Below are 15,349 nucleotides of genomic sequence, written 5' to 3'. Positions count from 1 at the left end.
CGGGGGATTTACGCCTCCCGGAGGGAGGCGTAAATCCCCGCGCACCAGCGGGCCTCTTGCACACCGGGCCGCGACCTGGGGGCGGGTACGGAGGGCGCGGCCATGCCCCTGGACCGCCCCGGGCCGTAGCCACGCCCCCATACCCGCCCCCAAAATGCTGCCGACGCCCCCAAAATGCCGCGACGACCGGGCCCGCCCCCCGACACGCCCCCCTCGGAGAACCCCAGGACTTACGCGAGTCCCGGGGCTCTGCGCGCGCCGGTAGGCCTATGTAAAATAGGCTTCCCGGCGAGCAGGGCTCTGAAAATCCGCCTCTAAGGATATTAATTTATCTGGAGGACGGGGTGGAGAAGGGATGGGGATTTGTTTGGGGTAAGGGGGGGCTTAAGTAAAAAGGGGTACTTTCCTTGAATAAGGGGGAAGAGTGGGGAAGGGAGAAGGCCATTGCTGCATGGTTTCCTATATTTTCTTTCTTTTGAAGACCACAGCTACCTCGGAAGACAAGAGGAGTCTCCAAAGATCCATGGGATTTTTTTTTAATAATTGGGGGTGTTTTATGGGCCCTTGACCATTTAATTTTCCCACAGGACCATTGGGGACCCATGCTAGTATCCCAATGTTCCCTCGGGAAAATATCTACCCCCCCCATCAAACACGCTAATATAACAGGCCTATTTATTGCAATGTGTGCTATCTTAGCGCTTTGCATAGGTATTACCACAAAGTATGTTAAATTTTCACAGTAATACCACAATTATTGCATTTTTGAGAGAGAGGATGGACTCTCTACCTAGGTAACATCAAGCTAGGTTGAGAGAACATTGTACAAATCTCATCGTTGGGTGAGTTTCCTCAGTCCAAAGGACATCAAATCTTCAGAAAAGAGTACTGTTCTGTTCGTACATCTCACTTTGAATATCAAAGTGGCCCCTAAGCCCCTAACCCTTACACTAATACCTAAACCTCACCTCGAGTTACTAGGTGGGCCTCCCATAGAGATATAAATACCTATCATGTGTTTAAATACCTATCAAGTGTTTAAGCATTATGGCTAGTCTCTCTCTCTCTCTCTCTCTCTCTCTCTCTCTCTCTCTCTCTCTCTCTCTCTCAAATCTTTGCTAAGCATCTAACTTTTATTCCCACCCTAACTTCAATCCTGTATCCATCCACTATTTAGGGGCCTAGTAATAATAGAAAGGCAATAACACAAAAGCAGTGAATGGACAATTTATCCATTAAAAATTATCAGGATACATTTTCAAGGATATTCAGAGGGATAAATGTCCCACTGAAAATATTCACCTAAATTTATCTTTATAATTTTATCCAGATAACTTTCAAATTTAACAGGATGTATATGAATATACTTGGTTATGTTTAAAGTTATACTGTTATATATACTGAGATATCTTCAACCTTAACTAGATATAGTGAAACATATTTATTTTATTTTATTTATTTATTATTTTTATTATACCGAGTTTCATGATAGGAATCACATCAACCCGGTTTACAATTAACAATGTGAGTAAAGGCAGAGAGTAACAAAGCAAAGAACATTTCCCAATACAAGAACAAATATAGTATGAAACTTAACAAATATTAAAATTAAAAAATTAAAAATTAAAATTAAAAAATTATATTTGGTTAAGATGTGCCTTCAGACTTGATTCTCTACTCCTCACTCTGCTGAAAAAATAGTTTTAATGTGGGCTATAGTGCCCACTGCCCAAACTCTCTCCCCACCCTCACCCCCACCCCACATTCAGAAATACACTGGCTTCTTGGACCAAGAAGCCTCCCCCACATCCAATTCTGAAAATAAAGATGGCCTCTGAACCCCATTCTAATCCCCATTTCCCCCCACCATCAAACCCAAATGGAAACCTCCCATCCAGCACCCTCAAAATCCTTAAGCTGCCAGGATCATAGTATAATCATAGTGCTCCCAGAGACATCTAGCATTTCTCTGACAGCAATACTAGTAATGTAAATGGTCAGAGTATTATCTTACAATAATGCTGGTAGTTTGTGCTAGATGTGGCCAGGAGAGCTATGAACATACCATGCTCCTGGTGGCCTGGAGGTTTAGGGGAGTGCCGGGTAAAGTGGAAGAGTTCTTCTAGGGTTGAGGGTGGGGATTAAGAAGGGGACCAGAGGTTATCTTTATTCTCAGAACTAGATGTGGGAAATGCTCGTTGGGCCATTAGGCCTGCAAATTTCTGGTAATCTTTTGGGAGACTTGGGGTGAAGGGAAGAGGGTTTGGGGACTATGGTCTACATTAATTTTAGTTTTTTTAGCAGGGTAGATTATTTATTTATTTATTTATTTATTTATTTATAGGCTTTTATAGACCGATATTCATAAGAACATCATATCGGTTTACAATAAAACATGAGAAACAGAATTACAATTAACAGGGAGAAAAAAACTGGGAGGGGGGATCAAAAGCAAAGAATAGAGAAACATTGTAGTTAAGAGATCTATATGCTATTAACAATAGGTCGAGCAGGGGAGAGGTTGGGGGGGAATCTGGCAGGGAGGCATCAAACAAGTAGGAGTAAGTAGGGGAGAGGGCACCTTGTAGGGGTGAGCGGACGGAGATGAAGGGGGGGGGGGAGAGGGGGAGAGGGAGGGGATGGGGTGGGCGAGGGGAGGAATATTTATTCAGGGAAAGCTTTTCTAAAGAGCCATGTCTTTAGTTTTTGTTTTTTTTAATTTTTGCGAGCTAGGTTCCAGACGAAGGTCGGCCGGCATGGAATTCCAGAGGGAGGGTCCTGCAATGGAAAGGGCGCGATCTTTCGTGGAGAGCAGGCTGTAAGTTCCTGGTGAGGGGGTGTATAGGGTACCTTTGTATTCATTTCTGGTGGGGCGGTTGGAGGAAAGGAGGCGTAGGGACTTGCCAAGCCAGTGCTTGATGAATTAATCCGGGGGTTTGGAAAGTTCTCTGTTCGCAGCATGATGCGGCGAACAGAGAACTTTAGTCCACGGCAGATATGAAGAACAATTTTTACAACTTTTGGCGAGGTTAGAATTCTTCAAGGTTGGTGAAGATTATAAAAGATACTCCCCTGAAGAAAGATTTACATCTGAAACACAAACCGTTTGTGTCGGGATCGGATTTCAAACGCTTGAGGACTCACCAACATCTACAGGGAAGTCTATCATGGACCTGCCTTAAGCTAACTGGGTAAATTTATAAGATCATACTAGGTGCTTCCTAAGGAAAGGTAAACATTTACACCTCCGCGGATGTTTTTGAATTGTTTTGGGATTACAATTTCAATTCACAAACATTTTTCAAAAAAAAGTTTTGTTTTATTGGAGGTGGTGGTGGTTGATGATTATAACCAATTACACATTGGTGCGGAGTCACCTACACTATATAATAATAAGTTAGGACATTTCCTCCAGGAGCTTGTCCAAATGTCTTTTAAACTCCACGATGCTAGTCACCTTGATCACATCTTCTGACAAGAGATTCCACAGCTTGACAATGTGCAGAGTGAGAAGGTACTTTCTACAAACTGCTTTGAATTTGCTCCTTGATAGTTTCATAGCGTGCCCCCTTGTTTAGTATTAGTTGAAAGGGTAAATAGCTGTCCTTTATTTACCCATTATACCCCATTCATGATTTTATAAATTTCTACCATGTTTCCTCTCAGTTCTCTCTTTTCCAAGCTGAAGAGCCCTAGCTTGCATAACATCTTATTATAGGAAAGATGTTCCATTCCCTTTATAAAAATTGTTATCCTTCTCTGCACCTTTTTTAGTTCTATGTCTTTCTCGTGATGAGGTGACCACAACTGCATGAAGTATTCAAAGTGCAATTGCACCATGGCTCGATGCAGAGTCAATTTGATATTTTCTGTTTTATTCTACATTTCTTTTTGGATCATTCCTAATATTCTATTTGCTTTTTTGACCATGCAATGAGGAGAGGATTTCAATGTACTGTACACAAGGTCTCCAAGATTTTTTCCTGGATAGTGACTCCTAATTCAGAACCCAGCAATCATATACATGTAGTTAAGATTATTTTCGCCTATGTGAATCAATTTGTAAATTTCCCCATTCAATTTCATCTGCCATTCAGTTCCCAGTCTCCTAGTCTCACAAGGTTCTTCTGCAGTTCCTCTTAATCCACAGCCATTTTAACAACTGTGACAAGATTCTTCCTCTGAATAAGTTTGTTAAAATACTGCCTTTATTGCCTTAGAAGCAGAAACCAAAGAGGAGCATGATGCTGATTTTAGGTATTGCACTTCTGCTAACCCTGCCTGCTAATGCAAGTCTTGATTTACTTTCCCATCTTTTCCCTCTGCTCCAAAACAAGAGGGAGAGGAACAGGTGCCAGTGGCATATACTGTCCAAATTTCAATTTCTTCTGTCTTGAGCTGCTTTCCTCTCCTGCCATTCCTGCCTCTGGGTTGGGTCACAGCATTGGGCCTGGGTCTGGACCAAGTCCCAATGTTGGGATCCAGCCTGCAGATTTGGTCACAGTGTCTGGCCTGGGCTCAGGCTCTAGCCTAGGTCAAGCCCAGGTGTCAGGACCCAACCTCCGAGTTGGATCAGTGTCATATCTGGGTCTGATTGAGGCCCTACTGTTAGGACCCAGCCTCTGGGTCAGGTCATGGCATCAGGCCTGGGCTCAGTCTTCAGGCTAGGCTGAGGCTCAGGTATTGGGAACAAGCCTCAGAGGTTTGTTCGCAGCATTGGGCCAGGGTCCAGGCCAAGGCTCCAGCATTGAGACCCAGTCTCCAGAGCAGGTTGTGGCATCGGGCCTGGGTCCAAGCTGAGGCCCTAGCTTTGGGACCTGGCCTTTGGTTGAGTCATGGTGTCAGGCCTGGGTCTGGGCGTCAGGCCTGGGTCTGGGCCCTAGCCTAGGCTGAGGCCCTGGCATCAGGACCCAGCCTTCATCGGATTACCTGAGGGGTAAGGTAAGATTTTGTTTTTATTATTTTATTTTTGGGAGTCTCAGCTGAGGCTTCATCGTTGGCCTGTGCTTCTGCCGAGACCCTGGCATCATGCTCATGCCAAGGTCATGGCAACTGCTTTGGGCCTCAGCCTAAGCCTTAGGTGAGTCCCCAGTTTTGGGTCTAGACCTAGGCATGATATATTGGTTTAAAACGAAACAAATGAATAAGGTTCATTTCATTTGGGGGGCCCACAATTTGGTTCAGGGACCCCTGTGTCATGATTTACACTTTCATTTTAAACAAATGCACATTTGTATTAGAGACAATTTATTGCACATATTCAGATTTTACAGTGGGAGGCCATTAGTGTTACTTGATCCAAATAGGAGGGCTAGGCTATTTAAAAAGATTATGCACTGTAATTTCTCCTGTGGCTAGTCTTTTTGACAACTTGTCTCACCTTAGTTTTAACAAGGCAAAGAGGCCACCCAGGCAGAGCTGGTTGCTATAGTTACCATTTTTTTTTCTCAGCAGTACACAGCCATTGTCTTCAATGGGCCATTGGAATTAATGGAGAAACATAAACAAATAGGACAAAGTATATTCGCTTCATTCATGAGACCCCGCCATTTGTTTCCAGGGGACATAAAAAAAAGACAAATATGGGCACATTTGTTATATTTTGCCTTTTTGTTTCAAATACATGTACATCCCTACTAGAGATACATTTCTAGATATAGATATACAGATAAACAGACATCTATAGACATAGAGATGCATTAACAATATGCAGTCCTCTAGTTAGCATCTGAATAAGTCACCTATAAGTTGGACATATTGGGATATCTTCACATTCTCTTTCTTCAAACAATGTATCTGGGCATTCCTTTCCTCCATTCGCAGCATACTGGATGATTATCCTGTAACGTGATTGTGTAACCAATGATGTATTACCTGAAATAAAGGTAAAAGGATAGGGTGTGTGGGACTTATAAAAATCTTACACAGCTTTAAAAATTATACTATGTTCTCTTAATAAGATGAATACATAACTTTACCAGTTTCAAAACAATAGAGTTGCATTTGTAAAAAATATACTGACTTGGTACATAACATTTGAAAATTAAAGTTACATGTGTAGATTTATAACATATGGAAGGAATGCTTGTTTTCTATGTAGTGCTCAGTGCTGCCTGGAGTTCTAAGGAAAAGAAAGCAATAGAGTGGCAAAAGGGATGCTTGTCCTCATTTGTGCCCTTGTGGATACATCTTATCCGATCCATTGCGGTAATCAAAGTCCAAATAGAGCAAGCATGATCTACATTTGCTCCTGCCCCACTGAGTCCCTATTTCAAAATTCCGCGGGCATGCCCTGAGGTCAATTCACCAAATGGTGCCGGTTTCAGGGCTGCTCAGCATCATTTTGAAATACAAACCCATTAGAAAAGGAATGATTAGGGATTGGGTCTGCCTCAGTTAGACTTTAGTGATCCCCACAGATGGGATAAGTTACCTCTCTGAATTGTGGAACAGTCCATAGGGAACTTGAATTTTTTAAATATGTTGGCATAGAATGCTTTGGTGGGGTAGAGTCAGGTTGGGAATGTATCTGGAGCTGAGATGAAAGAGGGATGGGGACTGTTAGGATTGGTGGGAGGGGAAAGAAGGGACTACTAGAGCTGGGAAGAGAGATAGGATGGTGGGGCTGGAGGAGAAGAGAGGAAAGGGTGGATGGGGCTGGGAAAGGGAGAGGGATTGCTGGAGCTGGGGGTAGGGTAGGAAGAGAGAGTGATGGACTGATAGAGTTCAGGGTTGGAGATAGAAAGAGATGGGAATGCTGGGAAGAAGTAAGAATAGAGAGCAGGGGATGCTATGATATTAGAGCTGCCACTGCCAAAAGAGAAAGTGATGTACATAAGAACGTAAGTAGTAACATGCTAGGTCAGATCAAAGATCAATCAAGTCCAGTATCCTATCTCTAACAGTGACCATTCCAATCTAGATTTTAGGAAATTTCCAGCATATCCCAAAAGGTATCACACACAGAGGCAAGCAGTAACTTTCTGCAAGTCTACTTAGCTATAACTCTTTATGGACTTTTCTTCCAGGAATGTATCCAAATCCTTTTAAAACTCAGCTATGCTAGATGCCTTGACCACATCCTCTAGCAATAAATTTCAGAGCTTAAATGTGCATTGAGTTAAAAAAAATACTTTTTCCAGTTTGTCTTATATCGGCTACTCATTATTTCATGGATGGTCCACTATTATCTGTAATAGTAAATAACTATTCCTTATTTACCCCACTCATTATTTTATTAATCTTTATCATACCCCACTCTCAGTTGCATCTTCTCCAAATTAAAGTGCCATAACCTTGTTAGCCTTTCTTCATAACGAAGCTATTCTATCCCTTGACCAGAGAGGCTGCCTAACTCTTTCATAAAGCTGTTATGAACTAAGTTGTATGTGCTTAGTCTATTTGCTGGGATTTATTTATGTGTTCTGGTTTAACAATGTGTTATTTTATTCGAGTACTAGTGGAAAAACCCATGAAAAATGATTGGAAGAGCAAGGGTGTTAATGTGCAATTGTAGCTTTTGGGGGACTGGTAGATTTATGAATGTGATGGCGAGTATGGTTGTAGAGTTTGTTGCCTGTTGGAGTTGATGTTTTAATGAAATTTGTTGCTTCTGGGTGACTCGGTTGGAATTGTTATCTCAGATTATCAGCATGTTGATCTGCCCTGGTGGCAGACTAGAAGGGGATAAGCAGAATGTGTCAGGAGCTGATTGATATCTGAAGGGAAGAATAAAACAGTGAGACAGTGAGGTTGCTGAATGTTTGTTTTATGCCAAGTAGGGATCTGGGTATTTTTTTTTCTTTCTCTTTTTATTGGTTCTTACACAAACATTACAGTCATTAGTTGTGTCATAGAGTAACAACAATAGTTCTAAGCCCAGCTAGCATGAACACTCGAAAAGCACCAGGGGACATTCCATGAAATTAGCAAGTAGCACATTTAAGACTAATTGGAGAAAATTCTTTTTCACTCAACATACAATTAAATAGTGGAGGAGTAACCTAGTGGTTAGAGCAGTGGGCTGTGAACCAGGAGACCAGGGTTCGAGTCCTGCTGTTGCTCCTTGTGACCTTGGGCAAGTCACTTTACCCCCCATTGACTCAGGTACAAACTCAGATTGTAAGCCCTCTGAGGATAGGGAAATACCTACAGTACCTGAATGTAATCCACTTTGAAGTGCTGTGAAAAGTGGAATATTAATCTAAATAAATAAATTAAGCTCTGGAATTTGTTTCCAGAGGATGCAGTTAGTGTAGCTGGGTTCAAAAAAGGTTTGGATAAGTTCTTGCAGGAGAAGTCCATTAACTGCTATTAATTAAGTTTACTTAGTTAATAGCCACTGCTATTAATTGCATCAGTAGCATGGGATCTTCTTGGTGTTTCGGTATTTGCCAGGTTCTTGTGGCCTGGTTTGGCCTCTGTTGGAAACAGGATGCTGGGCTTGATGGACCCTTGGTCGGACCCAGCATGGCAATTTCTTATGTTCTTAACCATTAAGTATGACACTGATGGGCACCAGAGTTAGAATGATTTTTTGAGTGTTGGTGTTTTTAGTTTGCAATTGCTAGGAGACGTGATGTGCAGTGTGTAGTATGTTGTCCAGAGAACTGATAATATAATATTTCACAGCAAATGTGTAGGTGACTGCGGTCAGTGCCCGCACTTATCCTCCAGCTTGGAGGGGGGAAGGGTGAATGGTTGAAGTTCACCTAGAGTATTGAATACCCTTGCACCAGCTCTGGATAGATGTGCTAGAAAAATGCTGCAGGATAAGCCCTATCTGCCTGCTGCTATGTTTCCTGTCTCTAACACAGCGGGACTGTAGTTCCTACTTTCCCATTAGAATAAGAAAAAAAATGTCTATTATTAAACACTGTTGGTCTATTGATATGAATCAGTGTTGACGCTAATTATTATTAATAAGGTTACCTTCTCTTTATTGTTATATTGATTATATTTTACTATATTATGTTAATGTATTATATTGATGTACTTGTTTGTGTTTATAATGTAAATCAATTTGGTCCCCTTTAGTAAGCCAGCAGCTGATATAGTGCAGACAATGTGTGCACCTACTCATTGTGCACTGACAAATGATATAAATATGTGCCTGCCTAGTGTTACCACTGACTATGCCAGTATAAGCTGCTAATAGTCAGTTAGTGATTGTTGTCACTCTATGAAACTCAATCAGAACTGCTCTGGCTCTAAGAACCCTCTATCCTGCCAGTAACAGCAGAATCATTGTGACCCGGAGGCTGTGCCACCCTGGGATCATACTCAGCAATGTGGGAGGCACAGAAATGCAGCAACAACACTTCTGCGTGGGGATGTGCAGGGGAAAAAAAATATTGTTTTCGTTTATGGTTCATTTTTGGGAGCTTTTTAGTCACAAATTTCGGTTTGCGGTTTGATTCATTTCATTCGTGTGAAAACAAGAAACAATTTAAAAAAAAACCCCAAAACAGCCAAAAAATGAAAACAAGACCTCCCTCCCACCCTCCTGGAAAAAGGCTGGGGCCATTATCACCCCTGGATACCACTTACCCGGTCTGGTGGGGATCCTCTGGCTAGGATTAGGCTGAAGCCTCAGTCTTGGATGGGCCGAGGCTGCGGGAGATCGCCGCAGCTTCAGCCTACTCAAGACCAATTCCTTGGTCTGGGCTGGAGCCCAGACCCAGGCCTGACACCTCAACCTGACCCAACCCAACTCAGAAACTGGGTCCCAACACTAGGACCTCAGTTTAGGCCATTGCCTTAGCCCAGGCTCAACACTACGACTTGACCTGGAGACTGGGTCCCAGCCCCAATGCTGCATCCTCAGCCTGAACCCAGGCCCAACACCGCGATCTTACTCGGAGGTGGGATCCCAACACATAGGCTTTGGCCTAAGTCAGGGCCCAAGTCCAGGCCCGACATAATGCAACCCAGAGTCTGAGCAACAATGCCAGGGCCTCGATCCAGACCAAGACCCAACGCTGCGACCCGACCTGAAGGCCGGGTCCTGATGCCAGGACCTAGGGCCAGATCCTGATTCGATGCCACAGCATCAGCCAGGAGGTCAGGGCCCAACACCTGGGCCTTGGTCTACGGTCAGGCCCAGGCCTGGGAGCTGCTTTTTTTGGGTGCTTTTCTTTCTTTAGTGCTTGAAAATCAAATAATGCCGTCTGCTGGGGTCGTGCCAGAGTTAATTAATTCTGGCAAATTCACCCCAGCAGATGGTGACATTTTGATGTATGGCATTGTATGGCATTTTAATGTGGAATTTTAATTAATATTAGCCACTTCGAATGGTACTTTATAGTACAAAGGTGCAATATACATCAAAATGGTATTGTAAACGTGCCTCGGTATATAAAAAACCCTTAATTAAATAAATAAATAAATAAATAAATAAATATACTACAAAGAGAAGATGTAATACAAATCTTACAATGTCTCCTTTCCATAACTGATGTCATCAAACAATTTTTATTATATTTTTATTTAAAAGTATTTTGGGTGTCATTTACTAAGCATTTTTCCGATAGACATAGAATAGCCCGCACCCAGGAACACAGCCATTTTATAAGATACGTGCATATATGCACACATGTTATAAAATAAAATAAAATATCATGACCACACACACATGGATGCTCAATTTTAAGTGGGCACCTGTGCACGCAAATGCTTCTTTTACTAGCTAAGTGGGGGGATTTTAAAAGGCATGCGTGCTGATGCCATTACCAGTTTTCCCGGTTTGCTTCCAGTTTTCCCAGGTACGGAAAAGGACTTCCAAACCCCCCCCCTAGTTTAATTGCCTTCTTTTCCTCTGTTAGCCTTGACCCTTTAAACACTGCCAATCTACATAAGAACATAAGAAATTGCCATGCTGGGTCAGACCAAGGATCCATCAAGCCCAGCATCCTGTTTCCAACAGAGGCAAACCAGGCCACAAGAACCTGGCAATTACCCAAAAACTAAGAAGATCCCTTGCTACTGATGCAATTAATAGCAGTGGCTATTCCCTAACTAAACTTGATTAATAGCCATTAATGGTCTTCTCCTCCAAGAACTTATCCAAACCTTTTTTGAATCCAGCTACACTAACTGCACTAACCACATCCTCTGGCAACAAATTCCAGAGCTTTATTGTACGTTCAGTGAAAAAGAATTTTCTCCGATTAGTCTTAATTGTGCTACTTGCTAACTTCATGGAATGCCCCCTGGTCCTTCTATTATTCAAAAGTATAAATAACTGATTCACATCTACTCATTCAAGACCTCTATTATATCCCCCCCTCAGCCGTCTCTTCTCCAAGCTGAACAGCCCTAACCTCTTCAGCCTTTCCTCATAGGGGAGCTGTTCCATCCCCTTTATCATTTTGGTTGCCCTTCTCTGTACCTTCTCCATCACAACAATATCTTTTTTGAGATGCGGCGACCAGAATTGTACACAGTATTCAAGGTGCGGTCTCACCATGGAGCAATATAGAGGCATTATGACATTTTCCATTTTATTAGCCATTCCCTTCCTAATAATTCCTAACATTCTGTTTCCTTTTTTGACTGCTGCAGCACACTGAGCCAAAGATTTTAAAGTGCTATTCACTATGATGCCTAGATCTTTTTCCTGGGTGGTAGCTCCTAATATGAAACCTAATATCGTGTAACTACAGCAAGGGTTATTTTTCCCTATATGCAACACCTTGCACTGGTCCACATTAAATTTCATCTGCCATTTGGATGCCCAATCTTCCAGTCTTACAAAGTCCTCCTGTAATGTTTCACAATCCGCTTGTGATTTAACTACTCTGAATAATTTTGTATCATCCGCAAATTTGAAAAACTCACTCGTCTGCCTATTTCTTTTTATTTTATTACTTACACGTCAACCATAGTAGAAGTAAATTTACATGGCAGGGACCCCTGTGCGCACCTGTGCACATAAGTATTTTTGCACTAATTTCAAAGTGAATTCCAAGAACATTCATGTCCTGCTCAGATCATGCCCACAACCCACCTCGCTTCTTCTTTGAAACTTTTCGTTTGTGCGCACATCATGAGATACACGCACACTCAGGCAGCTTTTAAAATCTTCTCGGCACGCACCGGTCTGACTTGTGCTTGTATCTCCCGGTCTTGGCACTTGCCGGGCTTTTAAAATTCAGCTTTTAGTTAATAGGGATGTGAATTAATTTGAAACAAAAATGAAAAAATGACAAACTACCCATTTTCATTTCATGTCAAATGAATTTATGAATTATCCGTTTTTGCAAAATTAGTGTTCCCTATTAGCAAGTAGCATGCACTATTACCAAAATGGGCCTCTGGCAGAATTAGACATTACCCTAGCCTCATCACAGAGCTGGACCATGGCTGAGTCCTATTGCTGATGGACTGGGCCAGATGCTGCAGGGTGACCTAAACCTAGTCCCATCACCGATGCCAGGGCCAGGTTATTCTGACTCCCAAAATTAACTTTCATTTGCACCCATTTTCAAACCACATGAATTCATTTTTAATTTGCAATATCTTGGGAAATGTTTGCCACACAAATAATAAATAGCAGCAGAAATTCATAACATTAAAGAAGGACTTTCTACAGGTTATTCTTCCTTTATATGTTATTCAAATTCTGCTAGCCAAAACAAAATGTTTGGTATCACTATTTATTTTATTTATTTATTTAAGGCTTTTTTATACCGACTTTCTTGATACAGATCAAATCAACTCAGTTTACATCGAACTAAGCAAAACTATAACCAACAATTCAACAAGAGACATTTAGAAGGAGCATAAAAGTTACATTATAACAAGGTTGCCTTAACTGGGAGAAGGAAAAAAAGAGGGGGAGAATGAAAGATAAATTATTATATACAATAAATTACTATATATAATGGAGTAACATGGAATAACATGTTCTAGGTTATACTAAACAGTAAGAGGAAGATATTCAGCACCACTTAGGATCCACTCAGGCAGCTGAATTTATTCATGAACGTCCTATGTGGGACAGTATCAAAAGCCGTGTTGAAATCCAAGTAAACCACATCCAACACTCATCCTTGATTTAATCCCTTTGTCATCCAATTGAAGAAATCAATTAGGTTCATTTGATATGATCATGTAAAATCATGCTGCCTTGAATCCCGTAACTCATTGCATTGTAGATAGTTTATTATCTTTTCTCTCAAGGGAGTCTCCATTAATTTTTCCACCATTGAGTCAAGACTAATCAACCTGTAGTTTCCAAGCTCCTCTCTACTACCACTTTTATGAAGATGGACTACATCCACCCATCTCTAGTCCTATGGATCTACTTCTGTCTCCAAAGATCTATTGACTGGATGCACCCACCAGAATCTCCTTGAGTTTCTTTCATATACAAGGATGCATTCCATCCAGCCTCATGGCTTTTTCCACATGCTAGTTCCACATAGACATTATCTTTCATAAGTGGTATATTATTCACCCCGTCCCATATGTATGCTTTCCAGCAATCCAGGATCCTTGTCCAAAGTCTTCTTCAGTGAATGTTGAACAGAAAAATGTGTTTATCATTTCTGCTTTGTCCTTATCTTTTGCTGCACATTGTTCTTTGTCACATGTCAATCTTCCTATTCCATCTGTGGTCTTTCTCCTTTCTCCAACATACCTGAAAAATGTTTGTCACTTTTGGTTTATATTTCTTAGCTGTGTTTTCTTCTGTTTGTGCCATCCTGTTTTCTTCCTTGGTCTCTTTCTACTTTATTAGATATTCTTCCTAGAATTGTTCTTTTGGAGAACCTTTCTACTTTTTGAATGCCAATCATTTTTTGCCTATAGGTTTCATTTTCTTCTTTATATTTATACCATAGAGATTTCTTGCCATTTTTATGACTCCCGTTAGTCTGACCCACTGTTTTGCCACTTCACCTACCTCCTCCCACCCTACTTGCACCTTCGTAAAGCATTTGCCCATGTTACCAAAGAGAATAGTTTTGAAACTCAGAACTTTGAGCTTCATGTGATTCCTCTCCGCCTTGACCATTATATTGAACCATACTATCTGATGATTACTGGTACTCAAGAGGGCACTTACCCAGACACTTGAGCTACTTCCTCCATTTGTAAGTACCAGGTCCAGTATCACCTCTTTCTTTGTTCTATCACCATTTCTCTAAGTAAAGCTCCTTGGAATGTATCCACAATCTCCCTGCTTCTTTCCAGTTTAGCAATAAAAACGAAGAAGAGGATCGGTATATAAGAGGATCGGAATATAAAAGGACTTTTATTAAATCCTTTTATATACTGATCCTCTTCTTCGTTTTTATCGCTGCATAGCTATCGTGGATCGGCTTCCGCTTAGTTTTTTGGAACTTTCCAGTTTAGCACATGAGATACTCCAGTCTACACCTGACAGGTTAAACTCTCGTACTAACAACACTTCTCCCTTCATGCTTGTTTTGGATGTCTTCCATTAGCTCTCTGTTCAATTCCTGTCTGAGCTGGAGATCTGTAGACTCCACCAGTTATAGATGGAAGTGCCATCACCTCTTTCCAAGATAGCCCAACAAACATTTTTTTTCCTTTCCCCATGCCCCCTGTATTTCTGTCACTTTGATGTTATTTTTTACATTAAGAGATACACTCCCACTTCCCTTTTCTGGTATGACAAACTGACTGTGATTGCGTCTTCCTTGCCATGCAGGATTTCTACATTCAATTCCAAATCTTGATTTCTGCTCCTCAGGCTGATCAGGGCTGGGGATGTTGCAGGAGTAAAATTCATACTCCCTCAGGGGTGCAAGGGTACCAGGATCCAGAGGCAGCTGTGATCTGTGTCACTTAGCCAAGGGCTGTTCTTGTAATGACTAAGCTAAATGGGAAGTAGAGGGGAAGGGGAAGAAAATGTTAAAAATGGAAAAATCTCCCTGTAGTTTTGAATAAATACCTATACTAGTGAATTTTCAAAGGATTTACACATGTAAATGTAACATACTATCATAGCAATTTCAAAAAACATTTACCTGCTTTAAGTACACTTAACATGGGCAAAACCTATTAACAATTCAATGGCATATATTGTAGCAATTTTCAAAAGCACACTTACATGTGAAAAATAGTTTAAAAAAATTGAAAGGTGCAGCTACAAAGGTAAAAAGTGTGCAACAGGCATGGACATTGTTAAAAAATGCCATCCTAGAAGCACAGTCTATATGTATTGCTTGCATTAAGAAAGGTGGAAGGAAGGTCAAACAATTGCCAGCATGGCTAAAAAGTGAGGTGAAAGAGGCTATTTTAGCCAAGAGATCTTTATTCAAAAATAGGAAGAAGGATCCATCTGAAGAAAATAGGATTAAGCATAAGCACTGGCAAGTTA

The 15,349-nt window shown here is 41.4% G+C and overlaps 1 protein-coding gene across 1 annotated transcript in view; it reads right to left on the bottom strand.

The window, feature by feature from the left end:
- Positions 1 to 15,349, bottom strand: part of THSD7B (thrombospondin type 1 domain containing 7B) — an 898,700-nt gene that overhangs the window by 573,889 nt on the left and 309,462 nt on the right. Inside the window, exon 10 of the mRNA XM_029607893.1 lies at positions 5,742 to 5,874. Coding sequence (XP_029463753.1) covers positions 5,742 to 5,874 — 133 coding nt within the window. The remainder of the gene's footprint in view (positions 1 to 5,741; positions 5,875 to 15,349) is intronic.

The sequence above is a fragment of the Rhinatrema bivittatum genome, chromosome 6 (genome assembly GCF_901001135.1).
Source record: "Rhinatrema bivittatum chromosome 6, aRhiBiv1.1, whole genome shotgun sequence".
NCBI classification, from domain to species: domain Eukaryota; kingdom Metazoa; phylum Chordata; class Amphibia; order Gymnophiona; family Rhinatrematidae; genus Rhinatrema; species Rhinatrema bivittatum.
This window is presented reverse-complemented; position numbering and strand designations above follow the sequence as displayed.